General features: G+C 46.7%; 2 protein-coding genes across 3 annotated transcripts in view; both read left to right on the forward strand.

Moving 5' to 3' along the window:
- Window positions 1-3,872: 3,872 nt before the first annotated feature.
- Window positions 3,873-5,189, forward strand: PPP1R3E (protein phosphatase 1, regulatory subunit 3E). Its single transcript, XM_012649387.1, has 2 exons — window positions 3,873-4,471; window positions 4,770-5,189. The coding sequence occupies exons 1-2, from the start codon at window positions 4,055-4,057 to the stop codon at window positions 5,187-5,189; spliced, it is 837 nt and encodes a 278-aa protein (XP_012504841.1). The 5' UTR covers window positions 3,873-4,054.
- Window positions 5,190-10,649: 5,460 nt separating this feature from the next.
- The window catches only part of HOMEZ (homeobox and leucine zipper encoding), a 12,639-nt gene continuing 4,807 nt past the window's right edge, over window positions 10,650-18,481 (forward strand). The window contains exon 1 of one of the 2 annotated variants that reach the window (XM_012649389.1): window positions 10,650-10,689. In XM_012649389.1, coding sequence (XP_012504843.1) covers window positions 10,650-10,689 — 40 coding nt within the window. Of the gene's footprint in view, window positions 10,690-14,422; window positions 14,565-18,481 lie in introns of those variants that run through there. The other variant, XM_012649388.1, reaches the window with a different exon arrangement.

Here is an 18,481-nt window from a genome sequence, read left to right on the forward strand (position 1 = left end):
GATGGGGCCCAGAGATGCGTCCAGAGAGAGGGGCGGGGCTGGGACTCAGGCCTGGGAAGGGCCACAACTCGGGAACAGAGAGGGCTGCCGAAGGCAAAGCAGGGCTGGACTGAGAGGGCACCGTGGCTCCTGAGCCTCGAGGCTGCCCAGAGAAGAGCACTGGCCCTCAGGACATCTAGGAGCAAATTCGGCATTTCTGGAAGGTCTCTGATGTTCCATGCACTTGTTGAACTTTTCCAGCTCTGGCTTGTGTGCCTGGAAAAGAGGAGTAGCTCCCATGACACTGGGAACTGTCTGCCAGGTGCCTTACCATTGTGGGACTAACAGACACCACACGGACACTAAACCTTTCCATTCTCTTTTCCCTAAGACCTTTAATCCAGTGGCTTCTTTGTGGGCTAGGACTTCAGCCAGGCATCAGGGAACCAGGACTTCGATCACAAGCAGTTTTTGCAGGTACTTTTCTGCCTCCTCTTCTTCTTCCTCCGCCCTCCCTCTCCTCCTCCTCCTCTTCTTCTTTTGTAATCAGATTGATTTTATTTTAATTTTTTTACCCAACATATGAATTCATTCTCTTTATGAAAAAAATCAAACAATATAGAGGTTCATGGCCTTCGAGTCAGTGACTGGTAAAAAAAAAGAGGCACACAGTAATAAAATACAAGTTTTCAAATACACACACACACACACGCCCAATTCCACCTCCCTCCCTGTAGCTTGCCAATGTTAAGGTTGATGTTTGTCTTTCCAGATTACATTCATATCTCTATTATTCATAAATGGCAGTATATTCATACAGGGCAGTTCACAGTCTGACCACAGTGGATGCACATGAGGGCACGCACAGGCATATCTGACTGGGCACGCCCCTGGGCTCTTGGAGCTGGCACTTCCTTCAGCTCTATTGAGAGAGCTCCAAAGGACAGAAAGAGGCAACCGAATTCTCCTCCTTTCCTGCTGGTTCCCTTTGCTTCTATCTCCAATCCAAGCCTTGGCATTCCCATTTGCCCTTATGGTCACTAGAGAAGCAAGGTTTTCCCTACAACAATAATAGTAACAGCTAACACGTTTTGAGGGCTTACTAGGTGCTAAGTGCTTTCTTTAAGAGTATACTGAGGTTTGGAGAGGTTAAGTAATTTGCCCAAAGCCATATACTGATAAGAAGCTGGGGCTCCCATCTCCTTCTATCTGACCTGAAAGTTTGTCTTAACTTTGACACTCTTGCTTCAAGATCACCTCTCCCCTTCAAGTAGTCAATGTTGTTCTCACAGTCTGAATCTACACCATTTACAAGTACACATTCAGTTCTCTCCTCTAAACACAGCCTATTCCACTCCTTAATGGCTATATCCTTTCAACCATCCTCATTTCTTCTTTGCCCTTAGGCTGATCATTCCAGCTGCCATCAGCAAGGCTGCCACTTTCTTTAGAGAATAAAGTTCTCTAAAGGCCTTTATTTGCAATCCTGGTTTCTTCTAAGACATTTACTTGAAATAAAAAAACATATTCCAAGTAAATGTCTTAGAAGACCCACATATATTAATATTTCTGTCTGCCCATTTATTTATAAGTTCCTTAAGAGCAGGAACTGAGTTGTACTCACTTTGGTGTCCTCATAGCCTAATAGGCCCTCAGCAAATGTTGATTGAATCAATCAATCAATGCCTCTGGCCAGTTATTGAGCAGTCCCAGCTAGACGTTTGAAGATTACTACAGCAGCTGTTTAAGAAATAAAAACTGATTTGGAATAAACGTTCAGTGTCAGTCCGAGCACCCAGGCAAACAGAGCCACTGGACCAACGTGACTTATACCTGGTTCGAAGCTACGTACCTCAAGGATCTTCTCAGACCAACACCCCAGAGCCTAAGGATGGCAACTCAGCCTGTGGACAAGGCAACAGAGCCTTTGCCAGAAAGCCTGTGGCCATATAGGCTGGTCTTGAACCTCATGTGTTTTATTTCAGTGATACATGTTTTTTTTTTCTTCTTGGCTTTTTAAAAAAATTTCAGTAGATTTAGGGGGTGCAAATGGTTTTTTGTTACATAGATGAACTGTATAGTGGTGAAATCTGGGCTTTTAGTGTACCAGTCACCTGAATAGTATACATTGTATCCAATAGGTAATTCAGTGAGTAATTCATAATTTACCAGAGCAAAGAATACTGTTTTAAACTTCCTGACTGTAACATAAATTAATGTGTGATTATTTTACACCCTAAGATAGGAAGAGAATATGTCCATGGATTTTATATATATGTTTAAAATAAGAAAATAAAAATATTGCTTTAAAAATGAGTCCTGGCTAAACAGCATTGCTATGGTTAATACTAGTGTGATGCAAACAAGAATGAATTGTGCAATAATAAAATAGTGTTAATATATGTGTCACAGTTTATTTCCAATTTAAGTCACTTGCTATTTAACGATTAAACTATCCTGATGCTTTAGATTCAGAGATTTCATTTCTCCCTATTTTAATTCTCTGAAGATGTTAACAATTATCATTAAACGTTTTAATCTTATGTAACCAAGGGGATAAGAGGGTGGACTCTAGTGCTGGACTTGCTGAGGTCCTAATCCCAGCTCCCCAATCATTAACTATGTGACCCTGGGCAAGAGTCCTATCCCCTCTGTAGATTTTCTCCTATGTTAAACAGGCATAATAAAACTCCCTATTCCTATGATGGTTGTATTACATGAGTTAATATTTGTAAAACTCTTACAATGGTACCTAGCACATTGTAAGTGCTATATATGATCAGTAGGAAAGTTCGAAAAAACTAAAAACCTTTTTTTTACTAATGCAGAAAAAAACGAATGGGCAAAAAGCCAGCTCTTTGCCCTTCTTGAAAGTTCACAGTCCTAGCTCACAGCCCCTGCCCTCAAAAGGCTTACAGTTGGATTAGAAACCAGAACTCTAACTCACTTCTTTTTTTTGAGGCAGAGTCTCACTCTGTCACCTGGGCTAGAGTGCAGTGGCATCATCATAGCTCACTGCAGCCTTTAACTCCCGGGCTCAAGCGATCCTCCTGCCTCAGCCTCCCAAGTAACTGTGACTACAGGCACCTGCCACCACGCCTAATTTTTCTATTTTTTGTAGAGATGGTGTCTTGATCTTGCTCAGGCTGTTCTCTGACTCCTGGAACCTCCGGCCTTGGCCTCTCAAAGTGCTGGAAGTACAGGCCTGAGCCACAGTGCCTGGCTTAACCCACTTTTTACAGATAAGAGAACTAAGGTCCAAAGAAGTTGTTCCTTGCTCCAGGTCATACAGCTAAATAGCACCAGAGGTGGGTCTAGAAGCTAGGTTTTTCCACAGTTCTCAGTTCTGGACTCTTTCCAATGGGCAGTGTTCAGCCACCCCGGCCCCCTGCCCCCTGCCCCCTTTGAGTGCCACATCTCCCCCTCTCTTTCAGAGACTCCACCCAGCTTTCATGACCTTTCCTTCTTTGCACCCACCGCTACCCCCTCCCTAATCTGGAGCCAAGTTTAAGAAAGAAAATGGTGAGCCCTTTAGATAAAGTCACATGCTGGGTGTTTTGAACCTTCCCCAGCAAGAAAAGGAAAGGTTATTCTTTCCTTCCTGCGTTAACCCTTCCCGTGCCGTGTGGATGAAGTTGAGGACTTTTTGAAAAAAGGCTGAGTGGCCTCAGTCGGGACTGAAGAAGTGGAGTCCCCGCCCCCTGGTGCAGCAGCAAAGACAGATGCGGAGCCACCTGTCACAGGGCTGTGGGCGGGGGCCAGGGCCATGAGGACCGCGGAACCCGAGGGTGAGCGCCGTTAAGCGCACGCTCAGAGCAGACACTCGCAGCAGGCAGGATGTGATGGTCTGAAGACCCTAGGAGCTGACCGCCAGAGGGAGGGAAAGTGGTCACTGAGGCGAAGCAGAGCGACCGGCGGTGGAGGATCCTGGAGGTGACAGCAAGGAGAGTACGCAAGGGCTAGGGGCTGCTGAAGCGGGCCCTGCGACTTCTGCACCGACGCGGGGCGGGCGGGAGAGAGGAAGGGAGGGCAGCGCCGTGGCGCTTCGGGCTGGCCCCGCCGGTGCGGGGGTACCATGTCCCGCGAGCGGCCTCCCCGCACTGACATCCCTCGCAACCTGAGCTTTATCGCTGCGCTGACAGAGCGCGCCTACTACCGCAGCCAGCGGCCCAGCCTCGAGGAGGAGCCGGAGGAGGAGCAAGGCGAGGGCGGGACGCGGCTCGGGGCCCGATCCCGCGCTCACGCTCCAAGTCGGGGTCGCCGGGCCCGCTCTGCGCCCGCTGGAGGAGGCGGGCCCCGGGCGCCCCGCAGCCGTAGTCCGGACACCCGCAAGAGAGTGCGTTTCGCCGACGCGCTGGGGCTGGAGCTGGCCGCCGTGCGCCGCTTCCGCCCGGGAGAGCTGCCCCGGGTGCCCCGCCACGTGCAGGTCCAACTGCAGAGGGACGCCCTCCGCCACTTCGCGCCGTGCCAGCCCCGAGCCCGCGGCCTCCAGGTAGGCGGCAGGGGCACGCCCCCTCCTGGGAACCTCCCCCAGCCGGCCGCGGCGGGCGTGGCTTAGTCAAGGAACACCCATCTCCATCTCCATCTCCATCCCTGGGCTTGGACTTGCTCATCCCCTCGGGGGCCCCATTGGCCTGTGGCTCTGGGGCACCCCTGCAGCTGAGCCCCGCTCCGCCGGCCCGGACGCCGGGGTCGGCCTCTGATTGGTCCAGTGCCTCGTTCTGACCCGCCCCCTGCCCCTCCCCCTCTTCGCCCTGGGCTCCTGTCTCCTCCTTTTCTCTTTCCCCCAGGAGGCGCGCGCCGCCCTGGAACCGGCCAGCGAGCCCGGCTTCGCCGCCCGCTTGCAGGCGCAGCGAATCTGCCTGGAACGCGCCGAGGCGGGCCCGCTGGGCGTGGCCGGGAGCGCGCGCGTGCTGGACCTGGCCTACGAGAAGCGCGTGAGCGTGCGCTGGAGCGCCGACGGCTGGCGGAGCCAACGCGAGGCGCCCGCCGCCTACGCCGGCCCGGCCCCGCCCCCGCCGCGCGCCGACCGCTTCGCCTTCCGCCTGCCCGCGCCGCCCATTGGGGGCGCCCTGCTCTTCGCCTTGCGCTACCGTGTGACGGGTCGCGAGTTCTGGGACAACGGCGGCCGTGACTATGCTCTACGTGGGCCCGAGCACCCGGGCAGTGGCGGAGCCCCGGAGCCCCAGGGCTGGATCCACTTTATCTGAGACCAGGCGCCTGCGGCCCACAGCGGAAAAAACCAAAGGCACCCGGGGGCGAGGGGAACCCGATGTGGCGGGGAGGAATGGGAGAAACCAAGATTGGCGGGAAGCCGTCAGAGACAGTCAAGTCGGGGAGGACGAGGAGGATGGGAGAAATCAAAGGGGCGTGCGGGGGTTGGGCGGAATCAACGAAGCTCGGGTACATTGGGGTGGAAAACGCTGGTTGGATGTGAGTGGAAGGAACCCAAGGCATAGCGGAGAAAGGAGACCCAAAAGGGCGCTGCAGGGACTAGAAAAATGGGGAAGATGGTGAGTTTCTTTTAAGTGAGTAGGCCAATCTGGCCTAGGCAGTTGACGGCAAAGGAACCTTTTTGGACTTGAGGTATTATGTGAAGTAGCCCACCCCAGCTGAAGTTATTTTGATTGCTAGCTTATTCCCTCTTCTTACCTGCCTTTGCCACCTGAGATCCCCCCATTCCTGCCCATCCTAGCTTTAACTCAGCCATAATTGCCTTGCTAAATCCCAGGAGCTTGACCATTGCCCCGGACCTTGGCATTATGACAGGATTCCCTTGTCACCCCTGACAGTTCCTAGCTTCAGTCTCCATAGACTGGCTGGCAAGTGATGACAGCAGTCAGAGATCCTTGCTCCAGCTTCCAGGCAGCCTTAGGGATTAAAATGGAGGTAAAGCAACTCCAGGGCTGTCCTCGTAGCCAAATAATGAGGTGTCTAAGCGGTTGGTACACTCAGGGGCTTCCAGAAAAATTCCAGCCTTACCTTTCTGGGGTGCCTTTTAATAACCTCTAAGCACTTTATGGACTGTGTTTGTTAAAGGACGGTGAACCACGAGAATCACTATTCCAATTTTTTCTTTCTGCCTCAGAAGAAAAGGAAGTCACTGACTAGCTGTAAAACTTTGGGCAAGCTACTTCACTTCTTTGTGCCCCGGTTTTTCCCTTGGAATATAGTATTTGGGTTAGATGATCTCTTAAGGCTCCTTCTTGTTTGACATTTTATGACCTGTGCTTGGTAGAGTGCAGATTAGAAGCCACACTAGTGCTACAGTTCAGAACTCACAGCACCCTGAGTGTCTGGTTAGGGCTGAGGATGGGCCCTCTAGTTTTTGGAACAGATGTTCCAGGGCCCAGGAAGCATCCTATAAGCAGCCTGCAGCCCCAGGGTATTCCAGAGCCTCTTCCAAACCACAGTTCATCCTCTTCCCCTTTTTGCTGTTGCCCCCACAGACTTCCAGCCTCGGTGCTCTGAGACAACTTTGGGGAAGTGTCTCAGAGTGTTGGGGAAAATTATGTGTGAGAGCTCCAAAGATGAAAGGAAACAATGTTGAGGGCTCTCTTGAGGATGAAAAATGATGGGCATAAGGAATAGAAATCATTCCAAATCAAGAATCAAAGCAACTTGAATATTAAATGCACCAGAAGATGGCAGTCTGCACCATGCCCTTAGCAAGTGAAATGGGAAAGCTGGCGTCTTCCACCCATTCACATTCATGCCTATGTCTCCTCCTGGTTAACTGAACATGGGAACCGTTCCTTTGCTGGCTGCTTGTTCCTTTTCTCTCACCCTATTCCTAACTTCTTTGCTTTTCTCTCTCTTCCCTTGTCCTTCTCCCCTCTCATCACTTTTCCTTTTAATACATAGGGTATTTACCTTCATTTTGTCTACTTCCATTTGCCTCCCTCTTCATCCTTGATCTCTGCTATTCCTTCTCCCTCCAGAAGGAGTGGAGAACCTACTTCTTTTTCTCCAAGACCATGGTTGCTCCACCTTCCTCCCTCAGGCTTCTTCTTGATGATCTTCTAGAAGGAAGAAGAAGGAAAAGAAGCAGTTCCTGATGCTACAGATGAACAAGGAGCTCCCAGGTAACCAGCTTCCCAAACCCGTTTCTGTTAATGATTTCTCAGAGAAAAATTTCTGGATCCCCCCTTCCTAAGTGAAAGAGGTGGGGCATACACATGTGCCCACACATGCATTCAGAACAAGTGGGGCTTGTTACCATGCCCCTCCTGTCCACAGCCTTAATCCTTTGAAGATGGAAGGAGAGGAGCCCCCAGGTCATTCCTCAAACAAATGCCCATTTAAACATCATCCTTACCTTGTGAAGAAAACAGGAAGAATTTCATGCATCTTGTGGATCACCTTCAGGTCAAAGTTCCAGCAAAGTGAAGAGAGAAATTGTACTGGAAGCCACCAAGCAATACACTGTTTATTCATCAATTAGGAGCCCAAGGGAGGATAATAGGGAGACCGGGTAGATGCTCAGTGTGTAATAATCTCTCACCTAATATGTATGTATTACTGTTGTGTCATATTAACAATAGTGATAGCTCACATTTACTTAACACTTATCTGCTAAAATCCGTCTTGCATGCATGCTCAAGACAACCCTGAGTTGAACATGATCATTATCTCTGTTTTAGAGATGAGGAAACAGGCTCAGAGAAGCTCAGTTATTTGTTCAAGATCACATAGCTAGTAAATGGCAGAACTAGGATAATGAACCCAGGAAATCTCCTGAGCCTCACATAACCATGATGTTGTATTTTTTTCCCTTTAAAAATGAAATTTAAAATCTTGCAATATATCATTTCTCATAGTTTCTGACTGCTCTGCCTTCTCATCGTCCCAGTCTCCCGAACTGGTCTGGAGAAGGCAAGGGGCCCCAGGCTTCATCTGTTCCTTGTGGGAGCTTGCTGTTGTCTCCTGCGCCAATGTCCCAGCCCTGTAGGATCAGCAAGGGACCACCCCACCTTGCCTTCTAGAAAACTTGGGAACCTATTAAAACTCTAGCCTTTCCATACATTGGGATTCTCTCCCAGCCCTTTCCAACCCTCTATACCTGTTGGTGTGCCACCTCCCACCCCTTTCTGCACTAGTCTTGAACAGGCAAGTTCTCTAATGTTTCCACTAGAAAGGTTCCTGACTAGGACAACTGCTGGATGGTCTGTGCTCGGGCCCTCTCTGGGAGACCTAATAATACTGAAGGGGTAAATGCAAACTCTGATTGGGGGCAGAGAACTAAGGATAATCCTGTTCCCTGAGCTCTTTCTGTGTAAGAAATACCATATCCCTATTCTCACCCATATCCCCATTCTCAGCTTTATAGAACAACACCTGAGTCTTCTGGTTCTTGCCATGTTGAGCTGCCTCAGGGCCTGGGGGTAAGCCGATAGTTCCCCCTTAGCCTGGGCTGAGCTGCCTTCTTACACACACAAATACTGGGTGCCTCCCTCTTTGAACCTGGGCTTACAAACTAGCAGTGCCACGAAGCCTTGTAAAATAGGGAATAAACTAGTATTTCTTGAATGGCTTTTGTGTGCCTGGTCCTTTTGAGATTCTCAGGAGGGATTCTTTGCCCTGATGCTTTTGGTGTGCACTTCTCTCCCACGACATGAGCACTGAGATTTCCCCCCGGCCCCTGGTTTTTCCTCACCTTGGGCTGAGCAGGTGCAGCACCACCGCACACCCCACCATCTGCAAATCAACCAAGATTAGGCAATATGCCCTTTCCTTCCTGCATTACTCTCTGCAAAATTTCCATCCATATTTCTTACAGCCCCAGAAAGCAAAGTACACCTAGACAACTGCAATCACTGGTTTCTCCCAAATGGTTGAGTCGCATCTGACCCAGGAAACACCAAGAGTTTGGCAGAATCTTTAGGGGTCCTATTATGTGTTACGCATTTTGGTGTAAACTGTAAACTTCTAAAGGCTGATGACTGTATGAATAGGAGCAATTTGGGGTATAACATAGCCATGGCCTGGGAAGTGCTGTAAGAGAAAACACTACCATGGTCAGGGGCTTGGGTCCTTGAGGCAGCACAGAAGGAACTCTTGCTCTTTCCTGTCATCCAGACCTCGGATGTCTTCCTACACTTACCTGTTCCATAGCCTGACTTTCTTCTGTTCTTTTGTTTTTCTTTATGAATGCAGCTCATCCTTTTTCTTTGTTACAAACCTTAACTCTTCAATTTTCCAATCTAATTCCCACATCCTCTTACTTCTAAACTCCTGTGTTTTTCTGGAGCTCATTTGGATTCTTGCAGTTCACAAGTCATAGAATCAGAGACCTGAAAAAGCTTGTCTTTAGAGATTATTGGGTCTAGGCTCCTCTACAGATGAGGACACAATCCAGAAATGAGAAATGACTCCAGCAGGGTCAGAGAATTTGTGCAGCTCAAAATAGAACTTAAACCCAGGCCTCTTGGCCACATCCGATTCCCAGACTAAGAAACAGGTCTCTATACAGACCCATGATTTTTCATAGCAAGGGATAACAGCATAAATATTTCATTTTCTGCTACTAGTTTCCATCCATCCCCTTCCCCATCCAGGCATAAAGAGAAACAAAAGGGACTGATAGTTTTCTCTGTGTCCCCAGCCTTGACGCTTCTTTTGTTGATGCTGCCAAAGAGCAGTGACTGCTAAACAGACCAAATGATCGACCTTTTGAATAACTAACTTGGGGAGGAAATGAAAGTTTCCTATGTGAATTCCCCCCCAAACCACTGTTCTCACTAGGTCCTCCCAGAGCCCCCCCAATTCCTTCATAGTACAGCTGTGTGCACTGGGCCCCAGACCCACTAGTATTGTGCCTCACTTCGGCTTCCTCATGCAACCACCCTCCCTTCTGTATATAAAACCTCATATTTGAAGTAAAGTTAAAATATAAAAAGAAAGTATGTCATAGATATTCAGAAGTATCCTTTGTTTTGGGCTGAGGGTGGCAAGAAACTCAAAGGCAAGATTCCCTCCTTGACCCCCCTCCATTTCTTGGTCATTTTATTTCTTAAAAGTCCTGTTCCCTTTCTGCTGGAGTCCTCTGGTTATGTAAAAGTTGGGAAGGAAGGTGATATGGAGGAGTCAGGCAGCCCAATTATAAGACACTTCAATGGGATCCTACCACTATTTTGGGTAATAGGAGAGTCACCAGGGCCCAGCTCTTCATTACCTGGCATCCAGCACCAATTGCTGGTGCAGTTAAAGGGAACAGCTTGGAGAAAGCCCTGTGTTTTCCCTAGGGTGGGGGACTCCTTCCTTAAGGGGACCATCTGAGTTACATTCTGCTCCTTAAAGCACTGGAGGGAAGAACAAAGCCTTTTCGTTATCAAGGGCAACCCTAAAGCAAAGGACAAGAAGTATGGAGAGGGAAAGCAAAGATTTCTGTCTAATCCAGAATGGAGTGATAGTGTCTAATCCAGAATGGAGTGATAGAAATAGATAATAAAGGGAAGGGGTCCTTGAGAAAGATTAAGTTCTAGCAGGAGTGCCTCCCACATCACTTGAATGATGAAATAAATTAATTACCAGAAAAAATGAGAACATTCCTAATAGGGAAGCCCTAGACTGAGAATAATCAGATGGCTCCTCATTACATCATAATGGACAAGTTATGATGTCACCACAGAGCAACCTCTCTTCAGTATGTGTTGTGAGCGAAGCCAGACATGCTGAAGGGTAGAGTCAGCATGAGGAGCACAAGGAGAGGTAGGTGGGGTTTTCCAGGGGTTCTCTCTCTGGCTTATAGCCTAGTGTCTCTGTGGCCCTAGCCTCTGCAGACCTCTCACATCTTGGTGGTAGGTTGTCTGAACTCTTGCTTTCACACACAAACACCTTCAATGCAGCTTTCGCTATCCCAATCTATCCCAAATCCTCAATACTTGCAGCTCTGGTAATCGGCCTTTCCCCTCCCTCCAGCTCTGGTATTAAGAGACAGGGCACAGAATGCTGGAGTATGGTTCCCCTAAATGGCACCGAAACTCACCATATCGATTCGGTTGGTCCCGGGTAGACCCAGGGTTTTTCGTACCTGAAGCATACAACTTTTGGAGCCTCTTTTAAGGAAAATAAGTACAAAATTACAAATACAGAATCAGGCACAAAAGTAAATATTTGTTTTAGAATGAGAAGAGATGTCGACAAATTACAGTTTTTAAAAAGCTGTCAAAAAGTTACCTGCTTGACAAACCTATACATTTTTTTCCTACAATATTTTGGCTGCATGATCTTTGATAGCTTTTTTATATGATGACTATATATGTTTTCTATAAAGAGTGAGAAAGATAACTTAGTCTTCTGGCATGATTGATCACATTTTTAAAATTCTTGATAATGTAGAAAAATTTCACCACATCTTGTAAGTGATAATGTCACGTAAATTTTTAGGATTTTTGTCAAACTTGGAAAAACCTCTATCAAATTTCTTTCATTTATGTGGTATAAGATTTTGGAGTCTTTCAAATTTGCAGTGATTAATGTCTGAATTGGTGGCATTAGTAGTATTCCTGAAAGCAATATGTATTAGTTTGATAGGGCCACTATAACAAAATAGCACAGATTGGGTGACTTGAGCAACAGAAATTTAATTTCTCAGTTCTGGAAGCTAGAAGTTCAAGATCAAAGTGTCAGGAAAGTTGCTTTCATTCTGAGTCGTCTCTCCTTGGCTTGTAGATAGCCGTCTTCTCCCTATGCCTTCACGCGGTCTTACCTCTGTTCACACACATCTGTGTCCAAATTTCCTCTTATAAGGATATCAGTCATATTGTATTAGAACCCACCCTACAGACCTCATTGTAACTTATTACCTCTTTAAAGACCTTATCTCCAAATACAGTTACATTCTGAAGTGTACTGGGGGTTAAGACTTTAACATTGAATGTTGGGAGGATGGAGGGGACATAATTCATTCCATAACACCATACACAGGGATAATTTATTCACAGAATTAACTGTAAACCACATAGGTATACTTTCTAAACCCACACTAAATGTATCCCTAACTCAATTTCCTTAGCCAATCCCCAAATGTCTACAGCCTTTCCACTGCTACCTGACAAAAAAGGAAATGTGATGGAGAAGTCAGAAAGGAAAGAAACATCAACCTTAACCAGTTACAGTTTAAATAGATTTTTCAAATTTTACAGATACCTACGATCATGTTAACACCTTGCTGGGGCTCCTCCACTGCCTTCGAAGAGGTCTGTGCAAGGAAGAGCCCTGAAACTTCAGAGTCCTTAGCTATAGAGTAAATGTGCCTGTGGTCAGCCCTGCTAATTCAGCAATGCAAAGGGAGAGATGAAGCATTAACATTTCTATATTGAGGATGGCATGAGTCTCCATTCTTCAGCACTGGTTCCTCGAAGAGCTCAGAGGGTTATTGTCCTGCTAAAGGTGGGACTCTCCCTTTATGTTGTCAGCCTGGACCTCTCCCTCTCTCCTTAACTTCCCCTCCCCTGTCCGCTCCATCTTCTAAAGCCATAAGAGTGAAACCCACACACAGAAGGAGAAGGTTTCAGCCCAAACTCTAGAACTGGGGCAGGAGAGTTTCTTTTCCTTTCCTTGGATTCCCCCTTTTCCTAAATCTGTCTTCCATTCTTCCTCCAGTTCCTGACTTTTGGGAGTGAGTGCCAAGCCCAGGAGCACAGACACCCAGAATGACTCGCTGAACCCTCCAGGATCAGGTGTTTAGTTCCCACAGACCGTTCTTGCCTGGCTTTCCAGCCAAACAAGCATGAATTCTTCCCAGTCAATCCAGTCTCATTAATTGCTTGGATTATGAGGGAATGACCTCTCCACTGGTAACTGAGGGCTGCTGCCGCCTAAAATATTTCACTTTTCCCTTCTTTCATTACGTACAAACCAATGGGGCATTGTAATGGCCATGATTTAGGAGGTCTATATATACCATCAGCCTTGGCTCAAACCCTGAAGGATCAAAAGTTTCTAAACCTAACGCTGAGTATATATGTCTTTCCATTGTTTACTCCTATGATGTTTTTGCCAGATGTTAGTTTGAAGGATATTGAGACTGGCTCTTAGGAGTTGAGATTGTTACTAAATGTAATGAGGGAGAGGAGGGAGACATGGGGAAAATACAAGCCCAGCAACAGAAAATAGGGCTCGGCACTGAAATAGAGATAGTTAAGATGTTTGGCAATCTTTAAAGAGCTCTAGACCTTGGCGTGTAGCAATGAAAAATAAAAAGTAGGAGTTATGATGGTTGGTTTGTGGGTATGTAAGGAAAGGGAATGATGAAGTCTGAGAATGCAGGGCAAAGTCTAAAATTGTTTTATAAACTATTGTAGCTATCTATATAAGCTATTACATGATCCAAATAGGCAAGAAGAGACTTTTTCAGACCAAAATGAGAAAAGTCATTTCAGAAAGTATTGTGCACAAGTTTTAGTTAGAAGATAGGGAATTCCAAATATACAAATTTTGGCCCAGATTTTCACACTGTGTTGGATACTGCTTTGGTGGAAAGTCCATCTTACTGTCATCCTTTTTTTTTTTTTTAAATTAAAACAATTTTTTTTTTTTTTTAAGAGACAGGGCAGGGGCTATGTTGCCCAGGCTGGCTTCGAACTCCTGGGCTCAAGCGATCCTCCTCCCCACCTGCCTCAGCTGCGCAGTCTTCATCCCTTTCTTGACAGCGAAAACTAAGGTCCCCGTATTAGGCAGAGCTCCAGGTCCCTTTTACTAGGGTAGGGAGGGGAGTCCGGGAGTCTAGTAGGTCCCAGCGAGGGGACTGCTCCAGCATTTCGTCTATGGGAACATCTGTCTGGTACCAATTTGACCCGGGAAGCGGCCAAAGGAGCCGGGCGTCTAAGATCTTCGCCTTCCGGGTGACAAGACATCTGATCCATCTCGAGAACAAGTTCCCAGTTGCTTTAGGCGCATCGTTACAGCTGACGCTGCTGGTGCCGATTGGGCTCTAGCTTGGGAAGGCGCAATTCGTGTGTAAGGCTGAGGCGGGGACTCTGAAAAGGTCTTCCTGGAGGGCTTCCTTCAGGAGGAAACAAATGAGGAGTTGTTGGAGGTCCAGACAATTCAGCAAAGTGCTGTATGTCTCCTTGGAGAATTTCGGAAGGAACATGGCCCGGGGTACGCCAAAGGTCTGGTGCCAATAGGTCGAGGGTAGGGGGAGGTACCATTCACGGCAACTTGGCCCCGGGGGACATTTTGCCTGCCCCACGCAGCCAATAGATGACCCCAACTGAGGTCCACGCAGCCAATAACCGGCTTCAGTCAAGACCCACGCAGCCAATGGCCGGCGCAATGCGTTTCGCCGGTGCCTGCCTGCCTGCGTCCACCAATCAGGATTCGGGCCACCTTGGCACCGCCCCTGTACGCCCGCCCCACCCATCCGCCCCGCCTCCAACTCGCTCGAGCAGGGCTGGGCTAGGCGGGAGCGCTTTCGGGGGCTGGGGGGAGCAGTCCTGGTCTCGGCCGCGCGGGTGGGCTCGGAGCAGGCCGCACGGGGCAGCAACCCCACTACCACCCGGAGGCCCCCCTGCCCTCTTCCCCCTTTCCCCCCCGGCCCATGGTGCGAGGCTGGGAGCCGCCGCCCGGGCCAGACCGCGGTGAGTGATCCCCAGCCCCTTGGACTTCCCCTCCTTGCCCGTGTATGATCTGCGATCGCCAGAGCCCCATCCCCGCTCTGAGGGGAGGAGAATTCTGGGTTCGAAGTCACCCGGTTCTCTCTCCTTTCTCCTCCGGACTTTTCGGTTCCCTATTGGAACTGGGGGGAGGGTGAGTGGCTGTGTAGGGAGGAGGAGGGGAAGGTTGGGTTGGGGCGCCCTTGGCGAGGGGAGGATTGAGATTCGCTTGGCTCCTGGGGCTCATCGCCCCAAGTGCAGCAACTTTTTGTTCCCTGACCCAGTTCAGAGCCTTCTAGTCTGCCTGTGAAATGGAGGGTAGGAGAAACATTTCCTTCCCAGGCCTCCCCTCATCTCCGCCCCACTCCCTTCACTACCTGCTGGCTACCTCAACACACCTACAGAACCTGGCCTTACTTCTGGGGAGTAGTGGCCTTTGGGAACGAAAGTTTTAGAAGAAACTGCCCCTTCTGACTCCCGTACCCAGTTATACTCAGAAAACCAACCAGGAAATTGAGAACCCAAGTCTTCAGAGGTTCCTGGTGTTGCGTCCTAAACTGAGACTTCTAAACTGAAAGAAGACTCAAGCTGAGACCTGTTTGGTAATGTGGGCCCAGATCAGAAGATCTTTTTTATCATGTGAACCTCCTCACCATACATTTGAAGCCCTTTTATGTGTGATTAGGATAGATAGATGGCAGTAATTGAAAAAGCCAAAGTTAGGAATTTTAAAAATAATGCATACGTATCTTAAACATTATAATTAAAAGTATGTTCATTTCACCAATCCTTTGGTGTAGTGGTGAGACTTTTTGTGTGTGTAAGTCTGCTGACTGGAGTTCCCAATTGTCTTTCTAGTATTAACTACATAAGGGAGTCTCAAACCTGGCTGCACCCTGAGAACTTTTTAAAACTACGAGTGCCTGGGCCCCAGTCCAGACGAATTAAATCAGAATGGGGAGGAGGGTGGCCTCATTTTTAAGTTTCCCAGGTAATTCTAGTGTGCAGTCTTAAGATGAGAGCTACTCAGACACTTGATCATCTATGACTTCCAGTTTGGGGTTCTTTAAAATGAAGCGACAATTTAGACACTTTTGAAGCAATCTGAGCGCAAAATACTTTTGAGATTTTTCAGTCCCACCCCTCAGTCTTTTCCAGTTGTCTTGCCAACACCCAACTCAAATTTTTTGTATACTCTCCTTTGTATTATGTCTCTCCAAAGCATTTGACTTAGTTTTCATAGGGACAGTTTTTAATGCAGTAATTTTTCATAGGTTTATGTGATGTTTAATTATATAGATACAGAAAAACCATGAGCATAAGCAGGCTTGGAATCACACAAAACTGGTACAAGCACGCAGGAAAACTGAATGAAGCAGATGATTTTGGCAAACTAGAGAGTAGCCTACTAACCTCCAGTATCCAGTACACTGTGGGTATGGGTCATGTAATCCAGTGGGTCAATTAAACCAGGCTCCTGGCCGAGTTGAACACCCCTCCCTTCTGCTGTTTTCAACTAAGATCATGATTACCCTGTCCCTTCTAGACTTATTCGAATTCTCAAGTCTTCCATCCACTCTTTCTGTTGATTCACATCAAGCTGTTTGTTCATGTTTAAGCAACTACCACCATTGCCTTTATTAAGTTGGGAAGATACAAGGCAGAGGTTCTTAACCTAACTTTTGGCGGTCAGTGAATCCCCTGAGGTCATTATGTAAGTGTGAATGTTTGTGTGTGCGGGGAAGAGTCATAACTTTCTGAGGGTCTATAACTTTTATCTGATTGTCAAAGAGGTTCATGATTCAAACAGTTAAGAAGCATCTAAGTTGAATATAGCTAAAAGTCCTTAAGGCCCTTAAAACTATATCACTAAACACATATCAGGCAGTAGTACTTCAGATCTTTAAATAAAGATTTAAGGAAATCAGCAGGATCATATCTAGTTTCCCACTTTAACTGCCTCCTACTTTAACCATAAGCCTAGGTTCAAGCCTAAAGTTCTAAAGTCCTCTTTTTTCTAGGACTGTGTAAACACTGAAACTGGAAATTTAAGGCAGCCCATTCTCTGCCATCCCCCCAGAGATATTGGAAAGAAGGGTGTTATACTGACTATTTTTTTTTTTTTTTTGAGACAGAGTCTCACTCTTGCCCGGGCTAGAGTGAGTGCCATGGCGTCAGCCTAGCTCACAGCAACCTCAAACTCCTGGGCTCAAGCGATCCTTCTGCCTCAGACTCCCGAGTAGCTGGGACTACAGGCATGTGCCACCATGCCCAGCTAGTTTTTTCTATATATTTTTAGTTGTCCGATTAATTTCTTTCTATTTTTAATAGAGACGAGGTCTCGCTCTTGCTCAGGCTGGTCTCGAACTCCTGAGCTCAAACAATCCACCCGCCTTGGCCTCCCAAAGTGTTAGGATTACAGGCGTGAGCCACCGCGCCCGGCCCTGGCTATATTTTTATTAGTGACTTTAAGTAGCAGCAGTAGGGCATATCTGGCATATATTAAATATGGATATATAAGGATATGGATATATAAGGATACAAATTTAGTAATTATTCAGAATAGATGCTCACCACCACCACTACTACCTCTGCTCTAGGACTCCTTACTTCTCCAGCTTTGATTCCCTTCTTTTTTTACCTAATCCAAAATGGAGACACAAGAACACTAGACAGTAGTATCTTCATTATAGTTTTGATTACTTATAGGGTCTATCCTACTTGTTACAATTCTCATGAGCCACTCTGGCTTGTAGTTTTTGTTAGTTCAGTTCAAAGCCAGATTCTTCCAGGGAAGTACCAGTTATACAGTTAGCTGTGCCTTGATTTAAGCCACCATTCTGTTTCAGGAAGTTTTCCATAACTTGTGTTTTGTGTAAGTGAAAACTGGATGTATACAGTACACCAAATATGTTATTTGCAGTTTTGTATGTTACATTGAAATATCAAGGTGATGCTGAGATTCTGAAGGATGTCAAACCGTATGAATGAAAGCACAGTGCTTCCTTGTAGGCTTATAGCTGTGCCTGCCTTATATTCCCATCTGGCAGTCTTCATCCTCACATTGGACCGCTTTATTTCTTATGGTACATTTTCCTCATATCTAAAGTATTATTGTATCTTTATATAACAGGACACAAATGTGGTTGAGTAGATGTCAAGTGTTGCCATCATAAAGTATTCTCCAGCTTGGATTTGGTGGTATTCCTTGTGAACCAGTTTCTAAATGGTGGTTTAGCACCTGGCCATGCAAGCAGTGCCTCACAGTCCACTCAGCTGTGTACGGGATGAACCTAGGAGGGGAAAGGTGAAGTGATCACATTGGAAGTTGACGTAGCAATCAAAAAGGATCCAAATCTTTGATACAATTCTCCAAAAGCAGTAGTTTTCATACATTTTTAAGGCAGCAAAATCCATTCTGAAATTGTATACAAACCCCAAAATATAAAAAGTATAAAATCATAGATAGCCTGGTTTCTTCCACTGCTAGCTAGAATTAGGGCTCTGCAAAACCGGATTGAAAACAATGACTTTAACACATTAACTGCCATGTCAGTTGTATTTACCTTACGCCAGTTTTGAGCATGGGGCCTTGTAAAACATGATGTAACTCACACATCTCCTCACTTTGGGAGCCACAAGAACTATTTTTCAAGTTGCATATAACTCATGCATAGAAAACAATAAAAACCAAATTTTTCATTAGAAATGACTGTTTTGTTTTCAAAGTTTTTATTCTGTTTTTGTAATAAAACACTGTGGCCCCAGGGAAACATTTTTTTTTTGTAGTGTGGCAGTCGATGTGTTAGCAGGGGTCCCCAACCTATGGTGAGTTATATAATTATTTCATTATAGATTACAATGTAATAATAATAGAAATAAAGTGCACAATAAATGTAATG

This window comes from Propithecus coquereli, unplaced genomic scaffold, assembly GCF_000956105.1.
Source record: "Propithecus coquereli isolate 6110/MARCELLA unplaced genomic scaffold, Pcoq_1.0 Scaffold3, whole genome shotgun sequence".
Classification (NCBI taxonomy): Eukaryota; Metazoa; Chordata; class Mammalia; order Primates; family Indriidae; genus Propithecus; species Propithecus coquereli.